At 39.3% G+C, this 12,459-nt stretch overlaps 1 protein-coding gene across 1 annotated transcript; it reads left to right on the forward strand.

Annotated features, from left to right (window-relative positions):
• The first annotated feature begins 6,584 nt into the window (after window positions 1-6,584).
• sid4 (secreted immunoglobulin domain 4) lies at window positions 6,585-10,859 on the forward strand. Its single transcript, XM_086296443.1, has 8 exons — window positions 6,585-6,733; window positions 8,100-8,255; window positions 8,338-8,472; window positions 9,058-9,230; window positions 9,337-9,523; window positions 9,615-9,794; window positions 9,895-10,161; window positions 10,255-10,859. Exons 1-8 carry the CDS (start codon window positions 6,685-6,687, stop codon window positions 10,257-10,259), a joined length of 1,152 nt encoding a protein of 383 aa, XP_086152569.1. The 5' UTR covers window positions 6,585-6,684; the 3' UTR covers window positions 10,260-10,859.
• Window positions 10,860-12,459: the final 1,600 nt, after the last annotated feature.

A 12,459-nucleotide genomic window follows, 5' to 3' on the forward strand; every position in this document is an offset into this window, starting at 1 on the left:
GATTACATGTGATGTAGTTGTCAGTGTGGCACATCGGTCTGCTAATTGCTATCTACTTATACTTTAATTATGCAATACTGAACATCTTAAAAATACTGTTGTATGAGACCAGTGTAGTACTAGTGCTCTACAGTAATACGGTTCACTGGTGTGCCTTATAAAGTGATCACAGCGTTGGTGTACTGCGGTGCGTTTCTCTAATTCCTGCAGAGGTTAAGCTGGATGTGAAGATACGAAGGCTGTCATAGCACTTGTTAGACACTATGAATGGGAGATGCTACCTGAAACTGCCTTGTAATTGCCGTCTGATTTGCATAACTGTGCACATTAACAACCTCTCAAATGAGCTTTAATTTTTTTCACTGAGTGTTTTGATGCTCCTTAAGAGTTGGTGTTAATTAATTAACAGCATGTGGGTGAAGATGAGTGTGTGTGTGTGTCTCTTGCATTTTCTTTTCCTTGGACTTGATAAGGAAAGATGCCATTGCTACCATAGCAACAGACACTAAGGTCTTTACCTTACAATACTAAGTGCCTTGAGGCAACTATTGTTGTGATTTGGCACTATATAAATCAAACTGAATTGAAACTATGCTTGCTCATAGGCGATTGATCGTTGGGGTCATCAGTTTAAAACTGTAGGGTCTTTGTACAAAGTAAAGACTGCTGAGAACTGGTGTTGCATTAATGGAATTAAATTGAACCATTAAAGTGTTCTGCTGATGCAGCGTTGCTGGTTTGTGCTGGTTAAATTTTTTTTCTGCAACATTTAAATGCATTGCTTCACTATCATTACCACCTTAAAGCCATGCGGCTTAGAGGAGACTGACTAGTCAAATCAGAATATTAAGATTAATCTTAAAAAGTTTGAATGTCTTTGGGGTTGATTGTACTGTTCATGCTGTTTTCTAAATCTACACAGCGGAGGTTGAAATTCTGATGGCAGTATCACACAAGCAGGATAGGGAGTGATTCTCCCATTTTTTTTTTGTCAGCTCCTTTTGAGCTTTTGTATCTACCTTCTATTTGCCACTGATTAAAAGATGCTCCACATTTTGAACATATTAAGATCTTATCAGTTCAAATGAAAAAATGAAGTATATGTGAAGAGTGGAGATGCTTGACATGCTGCATGTCTTGAACTTGATTGATTTATTTCGAATCTATTGTGGCCATCGCAGTTTATATTCTGCTCTATAGCCCTGAGTATCCAAGGTGTCCAACAAGAAGACCCTCCAAATGCTCAGATAATGTGACTGGACAATATGCTGTTAGCAGAGGGGGTTGCTGGTCCAGAGAAGGGTGGAGCCTCTGCAGCAGTGGTGGCCGCAGCAGCCGGAGGAACGCCTGATGATGGGAGCTTAGAACATGTGGACTACAAAGAGAAACTCTCTCAAATTCGAGAGATTTATCATGCGGAACTGGAAAAATATGAACAGGTGTGTTGTTAAGAGACTTTAGGGTGAACAGACAAGGGTGTCGACTACATCACTGAGGTGTGTTAGAATTCTTGTCTTTGGCCCTCTTGGTCACATTCACGCCTGAACTCTTTGCCTTCATCCCAATCAGGCTTGCAATGAATTCACCAGCCATGTGATCAACTTGCTGAGGGAGCAGTCCCGCACGCGACCCATCTCATCCAAAGAGATTGAGCGAATGGTTTCAATCATCCACCGTAAGTTCAGGGCTATCCAGACGCAGTTAAAGCAGAGCACGTGTGAAGCTGTCATGATCCTACGTTCCAGGTTCCTGGATGCAAGGTTGGTTTTCATATTTATTTCCTTGCCTCATCTTTAAGTTTAGTCTTCAAGTGTCTGCCGGCATTTTTTTAAATTAAATAGTGTTTTATATATGTATTGCCATCAGATGGAAACGCAGGAATTTCAGCAAACAGGCAACAGAGATTTTGAATGAATGTTTTTATTCCCATCTGGCCAACCCTTACCCTAATGAGGAAGTCAAGGAGGAGCTGGCCAAGAAGTGCAGCATCACTGTTGCCCCAGATTTCACTTTAACATGCCTGAAAATAACTGCAGTAGCCTAAAATGAACAATAATCGTGTATTTTAATTTTGTTTGTCATTTTATTTTAATGTTATATTCTAGAGTCTTTTGGAGACAGTACAGGTTAGAACAAAAACAGGTTTAAATGTCTTGTGATCGTAACATACTAATTTTATGTGGCACACACACACATAAGCACTGGATTCTTCAATAGTGAAGCTTGTCATGAATAAATAAGACTTGTGCTGCTCACATAGACACTGGAAAAATCAGGGTGGCAATCAGTCTGATTTTTCCAGTGTAAATAATGCCACATGACTGAATGTCATTCGTTGTTATTAATCTTAGACAATGCAATCAGCCATCCAACTAATTAGGCTGCTTTTGAAAGAAACATTGTGACAGATACAGTTAAATTGACTTCTCCAGAGTTATAGAGGGCTGAAGACTTTGGCCAGAAGCATTATTCACTTCCTTAACAAGTATTTTGTGACATAAAAGTCAAGTAATTTATTAACTATTCTTCTTTTATTAATGCATAACCTGGGAGCTGAGCCCCCCCCCCCAAAAGGTTTGATGTTAAAATCGTTCTTGCCGTGTCAGCTCCTGAATATTAACATTAGATTACAGATCAAGACTAAAAAGTCGTCATCATTGTAAAAATCGTAGCTCAAACTGAAATATCATTTTGTTACAAATGAATTCCGTATTTACTTTGTATAAAAATGGCTGTAATTTCCAAACAGTCAATGCAGTATATTTGTGAAACCCTGCAAAAAAAGCTGAAGTCTGCACTTCTCTGGCATCTTGTGTGTCATCGACCAAAAACGTACTTATAAATTTCACTAAAAGTGAAGCGTCAGCTGTAAACTAATAGTGGTTAAAGTCATGGCTATGGCTTTTTGTTGTATCAGAATCAGATTTATTGACCGAACACTTAAACACACATAAGCAGGATTTTTAGATCATCTGTTTGAATGAATGATAGGCTTACGTCACTTATTTCGCAGAGTGGCGTCTGCTGTCTGTCCCTTTGTTGTTTACAAGAATCTTTACTCCTTCTACAGTATCGATTAGAATTTCATCATAGGTATTTTAGCTTGATGGTGTGTGATGGACTGTGAACCTGACCAGGTACTACGTACTACTACTACTATCCCTTCCCCACTAGGCCAGCGTCAAGTGGCGTCACAAACGAACACGGACAGATCTTCCCCCAAACTTTTCTTTTATTTGGATTTGTGGTGCTTTTGTACACCTCTTTCTGGGATTCTCTTTTAACCTCTCACATTTTAATTGTGCTGACACTACTATCTTTTTAATCATAAAAATGAAAATAACTTAAAAAAAGGACTAGAGCCTGCATGTGGTGTTAAACCAGATGTGGACCTTTCATCTTAACGCTGTAGCCTATTAATAAAGCAAAAGATGCATGCTGTTCTTTTTAGGTTTTGAAGCTATGATTGTATCTTTCTTTCTTTTTATAAAAGCACATAACAAGACAAACATCACTTAACAAATAAAGCCGTTGTCATTCAACAAGTTTCTGTAGAGTCGCTTTGGACACAAACTTGGTATAATATGATTTTAATAAATTCAAATTCTCTCATCTTTAAACAGGTAAGTATTTTTACTTAACCATTATGAGGAAAGGGGGTTGTGGTCTCATTCTAGAACATTCAGTGCTGCTTCTGTGCGCAATCCACTCTCCACACCACTAGAGGGCATTCACATGTCACTGCATCTAAATTGGCATCTGGGGACTTTGTAACCAGGTCATGTATACTCACAAAATTTTATTGTCTCTTGGCGTCTCTTTTCTTTATTTATTCAGACTTAAAAAAAAAAAGTCACTGTGGTGAATGTCAGCAAATCAAATTCTTATTATTTATTCTTGGAGATTCTTTGTATATAGATTTTGGACTAGTGATCTTGTCCAAAACGTGATCTTTGTTTATCCTGATCCAGTAAAATAACCATGGTAATATGTTTTACAATCATGAAATATATCTCTTATACACTACCAGTCAAAAGTTTGGACACACCTTCTCATTTGATGTTTTTTTATTTTTTTATTTTTACTACTTTGTACAATGTAGATACTGAAGACTTCAAATATATGAAGCAAGATATATGGAATTATGTAGCAAAGAAAAAACTGATAAATAACTCAAAACTTGTGTTTTATATTTTAGATTCTTCAAAATAGCAGATGAGCACAATCAGTTGTGCTGTGCAGAAGTCAGGTTGGTGCACAGCTGACAGCCCTCTTTGACAGCTGTTATAATTCATATTATGGCAAGAACCAGTCAGCTAAGTAAAGACAAATGACAGTCCATCATTACTTTAAGAACTAAAGGTCAGTCAGTCTGGAAAATTGCTAAAACTTTGAGTGTGTCCCAAAGCGCAGTCGCAAAATCCATCAAGCGCTACGACAAAACTGGCTCACGTGAGCACCGCCCCAGGAAAGATCAAGAATCACCACCGCTGCTGTGGATAATTCATCTGAGTAACCAGTTTCAGAAATTGCAGCAACTCAGATTAGAGCCCAGATCAATGCCACTCAGAGTTCCAGTAGCACACACATCTCTGCATCAGCTGTTCAGAGGAGACTGCGTGAATCAGGCCTTTATGGTCTAATAGCCGCTAAGAAAACACTACTAAGGAAAAGCAACAAGCAGAAGAGAATTGTTTGGGCCAAGAAACACATAGACGAGTAGAAATCTGTGTTTTGGTCTGATGAGCCCTAGTTTGAGATCTTCGGTTCCACCTGCCGTGTCTTTGTGCGACACAGAAAAGGAAGGTGAACAGATGGTCTCTACATGCATGGTTCCCACCATAAAGAATGGAGGAGGTGTGATGGTGTGCGGGTGCTTTGCTGGTGACACTGTTGGGGATTTATTCAAAATTGAAGACAGATTGAACCAGCATGGCTACCAAAGCATCCTACAGCAACATGCCATCCCATCAGGTTTGCATTCAGTTGGACCGTCATGTATTATTCAACAGGACAACCTCCAGGCTGTGTAAGGGCTATTTGACCAAGAGGGAGAGTGATGGTCTGGCCTCCACAGTAACCTGACCTAAACCCGATCAGGATGGTTTGGGATGAGATGGACCGCAGAGTGAAGGCAGAAGGGCCAACAAATGCTCAGCATCTCTGGGAACTCCTAGAGGACTGTTGGAAAACCATGTCAGGTGACTACCTCATGAAGCTCATCGAGGGAATGGCAAGAGTGTGCAAAGCAGTAATCGAAGCAAAGGGTGGCTATTTTTAAGAATCCAAAAATATAAAATATGCTTAAGTTATTTCACACTTTTTTGTTCACTACATTCTTCCATATGTGTTCATTCGTAGTTTTGATGCCTTCAGTGAGGATTTACAATGTAAATAGTCATAAAAATAAAGAAAAACCATTAAATGAGAAAGTGTGTCCAAACTTTTGACTGGTAGTGTGTTTGTCTGACAAGGATTTCAGCTGAACACATACAGGTTAGTATAAAAAGAAGTTGTGACTTCTTTGTGCCAAACTAAAGCATAGGGATTGATTAACTGCAGAACTGAATTCACTGAAAAAGTGAATCAGACGTTCCCATATAACTGCAATCACATCATCCAGATCAGAACTGTATACTGATCCCGGTTTTAATGTTTTGGCTAATTTAATGTTCATTTTAAAACAGGAGAATGTTGTGAAAATCTCTTCTTCCAGGATTAGAAAATCAGTCCTCAAAAGACATTTGAGTAAGAGGACAAACTGATTAAGTTAGAGAGTGAGAGCTGCCAGGATGGACTGTTTCTGTGAAATATCTGATAATGAAGTGAGTGCTACATCAATAATTTGTATGATAAATGACCATGCTGATACCGTGGAATGTTAGTTTTTTAGTATTTAAGTAATTTAAAACAGTTTTTATTATTCTTTAGTTACAGTAATTTGTTGATCTGTAAATATGTTACTCATTATTTGCTACATGGCATTTTATATTTTATCCAATAAAAACCACCAGCTTATTATTCCAACAGTAGTTCTATTAGAGTTACATGTTAAAATGTTGATATGAGCTTATCTAATATGACAAACAATAATGTTCTTATGAGTGATATCTGGTGACATTCCATATAAATGACTGTCATTATCTGCACACAGTACAAAAACAAGGGCAGCTCTGTTTTCACAGTCCTGAAAAATCAGTTTCATCAGCCACTATCACCAAGCTCACCAATCAATACAGACACACGGAGGCTTTTCACTGCAGGAATGTTATTTTCTTGGAAAGCAGAATAATCCTCTAAAGCATAGCAGTAAAATCACAGTCCTCCTGTAGTTCGACAGACTTATAAATAATTAATAAAACACTCACTAAATCTAATTCCGGTGCTTTTCCCCATATATCTCCTGCAAGTTCAGTGCTTGTCAACTGTGTGAAATTAGTTGTTTTAGTTGGCGTGGTCTTGGCTCAAAAGATATATCATTCAGGTCACCAGAATCAGAAAATAATTAACTGAAAAAGATTGTAAAAATATAACCGTTTAATAGCTAACTGGCATTTGTAGAGGATATTTGAATAGGGTAAGGGGTTGGTAAGGGGTTAAAGGTTGAAAGTGATAAGAGGCACAGACAGAAAGACAGACAGCGAGGTTGCACAGCAGAGAAAGTTAGTCTGCTCTGTGTTCATCATGGATTTATCACGTGGGGCTCTGATCCTGTTCTCTCTAATATACTCAGGTGAGTCATTTCATTTGATTTAATGAAAGAGGAGAAAGGCATTTGTTGGAAGATGGCAACACAATGTCTGTTTAAGTACTTTAAAGGCCTAACTGAAACAAGATTGAACCCACTGGAATAAAAATACCTGCAAGATTCACTGGGGATTATTCACAGACTGCAGTAGTTCCCATTGGAATAAAAGTACTTTCTAAGCAAAATACTGATAGGCATTAACTGTTGAAACAAACATGTTGAAATCATCATGGGGTCCTTTTGTCCCTCTGTGGGGGGGTCACTCCCACTAGGTTTATATCTGGGACTCTCCACCATTTGACCTTAGAACTGAAGAAGCTTCTCGGATGAGAGGTGAAACGTCTTCAAGTAACTTAAAGAAGTCCAGACGCTTTTCTTTACAAGCTCCTTTGACTACGATGACCTGGATGACTGAGAACCTTCACAGACATGTTGAAACAGACTTTTTTCTCCCCAGACTTAAATATAAGGGACAGCTATCTCAAACTCCACGTGTGATTTAGATAAATTAAACACATCTAACAATGTTCTGATGTTATTCAGCAAAGTCTTCATTGAGAAAAATACCTCATCTTTTGTACATTGTTGTTTCGTCATCGACTGCCCGTTCAGTCTGAGTATTTGTTCGGGTTGTTTGCTTTGGGCTCGCGTTTGTGTACTCTGTGTTTTACCCAGATGTGTCAAAAGGTTCACAAAGACGTACGTGTATTCTTACACGCAGTATAAGTATTCAAACTCAGTTCCTAGAAAAATGCAAGAATGAAGAATTGAAATAAGCCATTACCTAAATTGAGCAGTAAAATGAACATGACAGATAATCTGCACTTTATAAATGTACTTTATATTAGTTTGGATGACTTAATAATAATAACAACTAATCATTCACACAAAGTGACTATAAATAACCTGGTTTATTTTTTGAATTTTGTAATAAAATCTAGAGCTCTTTGCAATATGCTGACACTACATCAAAAGCTAGTATAGCTACAGGAACAGCAATTTAATTAACACTGAATGTGAACTGTGTTCTGAACTGTGAACATGAACACTGGCCAGGAGTCATTAAACTCTACAGTAACCTCAGTGACCTGTTGCTAATATGACCGTAAAGCAGCACAAACACTGCAACCTACATTTAATGTCCAAGCCAAGTATTTCCTAAATAGAATATAACTGAATTAACAATGAAAGCACTATTATGTTTATATTCTGAGAAAAAAGACTGCCTGAACTATAAGTCATTGCAGATTCATTACTTAAAATACTTAAAATAATAAAGTGTGTGGCCACAAAGTTTATTTAATTAAAGTATGTATTTACTGTGTGCTGATAGTTGTGTTTCTCTGTGCAGTGGCTGGTCAGGCTCCCGTCATCTCAGTGGAGCCACAAGCTGCTACTGTGCGCAAAGGAGAGTCTGTCAGTTTTAGGTGCAATGTAAAACTGACAGACTCTAACCCACGGCCACTCGAGGTACAGTGGAAAAAGGCCAACAACCAAGCATTACCAGGTCAGGACAGACAACATGTTAAAACAATCACTATTGTACAGCATTTGTAAGGTCTAACTTAAGTCTCCCTGTTTCCCTGTAGACAACATAAAAGTCGGTCCTGATGGGTCTGTGCTCACGGTTACTAGCGCTGTACCTGGAAACCACGGGCAGTACCGCTGTATGGTGTCCTCCGCTGCCGGCCGCAGCACCGCCAGCGTTATGCTGACCGTCAAATGTGAGCTTGTATTCAAAGTCCAGTTTTTCCCAACTGTGCAAAACCAGAAAGCGTGGGTTCCCTGGAAACACATTTTATATACAGATGTTTTCAATGACACATAACCCTGTAAAAATTTACTATAACTTTTGTTAATGAAGGGTAAATTAGTATTTAATGAAACTTTAGGAAAAAATTGATGTTAAAAATAAAATGTTTAGGGTTTCACTGAGTAAAAAGACCGGTGCTAGTGGTGAGATCAGACAGCGTTGGGACCCGACGCTGGAAACAGTAGCTATGGTAACCGCTATCTCCACAAATTCTCTCAAAGATACGCCATGATTTTCTTCCCAAATTAGTTTAAGCTCTGCTATTGAATTCTATGTAACATTATATTGAAATGTGGGCTGGTTCTTTTAAAGGAACCAAAGCAGAACTGGTTCTGCACTGACACCAACATCATATAGGAGCAAACTACGTATTACAGTGCTGTAGGCATACATAACCAACTGTTTGCTGTCAGTCTTTTGTAAAAAAGAAAAAAAGGGGAAAAAAGGCATATTTAGAGTTTTCAGTATGTGTAGTGTATCCCTTTCTTGCTTTTAGACGCACCTAAAGTACGACTAACGCCTTCGGGGCCGCTGAGAGTCAGGAAAGGTGAGGCCGTGTCGGTGGAATGCCGTGCCCAAGGCAGGCCAAATCCCACGCTGTCCTGGAAACGCCAAGGCTCCACCCTGAAGCTGGTTACCGCTGAAGAAAATGATGTCAACACCATCAAGGTGAAATACTAACTTGTGCTCAAGTTTTGGTTAAACTGATTTTCACATTTAGGATAGAAAAATAGTTCAAATGAATGAAAAAGAAAATGATATTCTGTTTTCTCAGTTTCCTGTGATACATCCAGATGACTCGGGAGTTTATATTTGCCTCGCTGAAAACACTGAGGGGATGACTGAGGCCAAAATTGAAATCATTGTCGAGAGGGAGCCCGGGTCGCCGGTAGCTTCAGTGACCCCTACTGAAATTACGGCAGTGGAGGGACATACAGTCACAATAGAGTGTCAGGCCAGTGGTAAGATGCCTATAATGCTCATATTTTAGATGACTCATAGTTCTGCTTCTCAGTTTTCATTCTGCCCTTCAAATCTGGTCTTCCCTTTTAGGTTCCCCTCCTCCTCTTATCACCTGGTCCAAGCTACGAGCTCCACTGCCATGGAAACACACAGTTAATGGTGGAGTTCTAACACTAACCAGCGTGGGGCGCCAAGACTCGGGACAATACATCTGTAACGCGACTAACATACATGGCTACAGTGAAGCTTACTCAGATATGGAGGTGGAGAGTGAGTGGACATAAGGATATTTAAACACAGATCCCACACATCCAGAGTCCTTGCCACTGCTCATGGTAAGCAAAATTGTATCTTTCTCCTCTCCACACAGCACCCCCATACACCACCATCCTACCCGATCAGGTGAGGCTCCAACCCGGAGATGCACTGCAGTTGCAATGCCTTGCCCACGGCACTCATCCCATTCAGTTCACATGGAGTCGGGTGGGCCGGCCCAGCCTGTCCCCCACAGCAGAGCTCACAAATGACGGAAAGCTCCTGATAGCCAAAGTTAAACAAAGCGACAGTGGAACATACAAATGTGTGGCCACAAACCACATTGGCTCCACTGAGGCTACAACCAGAGTGATCATAAGAGGTGAGCTGAGTTAAAGTGAGCGGTTTCATGATTACAAATGATCTCTTTCTTTTAGATTCTAATGCTATCTTGCTTTTTTTGTTTTGTTTGCAGCTTAAGAAAACCCAGCGTGTCTCGTTGGTAAACATCTATGCAGTGCTTACACCTTGTGCAAGAATGGATCGTAATGCTGTCGACGCTCTGGCGTTTCATTGAAAGAAACCAGAGAAAATAATTAATAGGTTCATCTACATTGATGTTTGATTAAGCAAATTACGCTGAGATTTAAACATTTGGCATTACTAGGCATGTTGGGTTAATTTTCATATTTTGCAGAAAATTTTTACTCCTACTATTGTTGTTGTCTCGTATCAGCTTTCAGGAAGCTTTTACTGGAACTCTGCATCGACTGACAGCTAACAGCATGTATGTGTGGGAGTTTTTTCTTCCACTGGAATGCATCTGCACACTGTCCTCCTCCCTTCTTGTCCTCTCCTTAGCTTACACTGTCAAAATGCAACGATACAAGATAGAAACGTTCCTGATCTAATGTACAAAACATTATAAAAGCCTTTGTTAAGAATCAAATCACTGTATACCATATTAAACAAAATTGTCTAATCTGTATTAGAAGAAATATTTTTTTTCTGAAGTGTACTTATATTAGGACTGTGCACGTTTTGAGCTATAATAATGCAATCATAAACAGTTAAACCACTCATTTGATATCCATGAGTTTAAAAATTGCTTGTAAAAATGACCGTGTAGACATTAGGGTGCCTTCTGAAGGGGAAAAACATACAAGACAACCACATGGGAGGAAATATATTTCAGATTCAGATCCACAAATGACAAAAAATACCAAAATGCACAGAAAAAATAGCTGAAAAACCCCCCAAAGTAAAATTACAACCTAGCAGCTGTGCAGCAGCCTGTTCACATCTGTGTGTTCCCAGACTCATACTATATGTAGTGTGGAAGAAATTTCATAAGTACCAAAGATGTCACCAATTCATAACCGACCAAATATGAAAAAACATCTTCCATTACAGAGTTTAAACATTTAATAATGTTCAGTAACGTGTTTTTATTCCTTCATAGTATTACGAAGTCTGTCATGCGGTGTAGTAGGACTCAGGCGCAGAGCAGAGTTCAGGGGAAAACAACGTTTATTTACACAATCACCAGGTGCAGATATATACAGTGAGGGGAACGGGGGTCCTAGGTCCGAAAGGGAAGTCCGGGATTGGAGTCACACACATACTAGCTCTTCTTCTTTACAGTGGTTGAAACAACAGGTTAGTCACGGGTCCGGGGAAAACTGTGCACAGGAGAAAATAAGATTACACAGAGATCGCAGCAAGTTTACAAAGCTTAAGGATTCAAGGCAGAGGTTCACTAATGTGTCTAGCATAATCATCCAGCGGTGAGGCTGTCTGCGTCCCGGCCTTAAGAGTCCAACCCGTAATCAGAGCCTGACGAGATGCAGGTGTGTGCCAAGGGCGGGAGCCTGCAGTGAGCTCCGCCCTGGCGGGGAGGAGAGAGGAGAATGTACACCAAACACATGTGGCCTTTTGGAGCTGGCCGAGCAGACACGGGGACCATGACAAAGTCGGAGAGAGACGGACTTTTAACATTTTAAAACATGAAATGTCTTCACGTCATTATTTGTTCTTTGAGCCACTTGACCAGTGGCACAGATTTGTCATAGTTAGCATATGAATTCTCACGAGTCTGGGCCAAGAATGTGTTTTTGTAATGTCACACGGTCGTGACCTTTGCTTGGTGAATTCCCATCAGTTTAGTTTTGTGTCCAGATCTAAAGAGCTTCCCACAGTTGTTTCAGTGATGGCATGGTCATAAGTTTAAAAAGAATGAGCATGCAACTATATAAAAAAAATGCTCTCAGCAATGACAGCATGACTATTGCATCTCCTTTTTCTGGGACCTAAGAGGAAGTGACAATGTGCTTAATTTGGACATCACATGAACAGTGTTTTTTTTTTTTAAATTCTAAAATTGCTCTTTTGTTACTTTAATTTTTGATATTAATATACAAAAAAGCAAAAACATAAATTTTCAACATGTGTTAGCAACATTTATGCAAAAAACATGCTCAGTTTCATATCTGAACATCTGTAATTGTGAGGAGCTGCATGTTGGGATAACTTGATTACTATTTTATTTTACCTATTGTCAATTACAAAATCAGTTCCTGAAAAAAAATCATTTGATCCTTTCAATTCAAATTAGTTTGTCACAGCACACTGAGCTTGTGTTAAAGTGTAATTGCAAGACCAACTGTAAACAGACCTTTGA

Source organism: Aulonocara sp. 'chitande type north' Nkhata Bay, linkage group LG6 (genome assembly GCF_057382095.1).
Source record: "Aulonocara sp. 'chitande type north' Nkhata Bay isolate Kocher_YH1m ecotype deep benthic linkage group LG6, A_spYH_male_GT1.1, whole genome shotgun sequence".
Taxonomy (NCBI): Eukaryota; Metazoa; Chordata; class Actinopteri; order Cichliformes; family Cichlidae; genus Aulonocara; species Aulonocara sp. 'chitande type north' Nkhata Bay.

Excerpts from the sequence above, each read along its gene's own strand:
- sid4 (XM_086296443.1), top strand. The coding sequence starts at position 6,685 with ATGGATTTATCACGTGGGGCTCTGATCCTGTTCTCTCTAATATACTCA. Across the intron at positions 8,256-8,337 it reads CAACAACCAAGCATTACCAG|ACAACATAAAAGTCGGTCCT; the intron begins GTCAGGACAGAC and ends GTTTCCCTGTAG. Across the intron at positions 8,473-9,057 it reads CGTTATGCTGACCGTCAAAT|ACGCACCTAAAGTACGACTA; the intron begins GTGAGCTTGTAT and ends TCTTGCTTTTAG.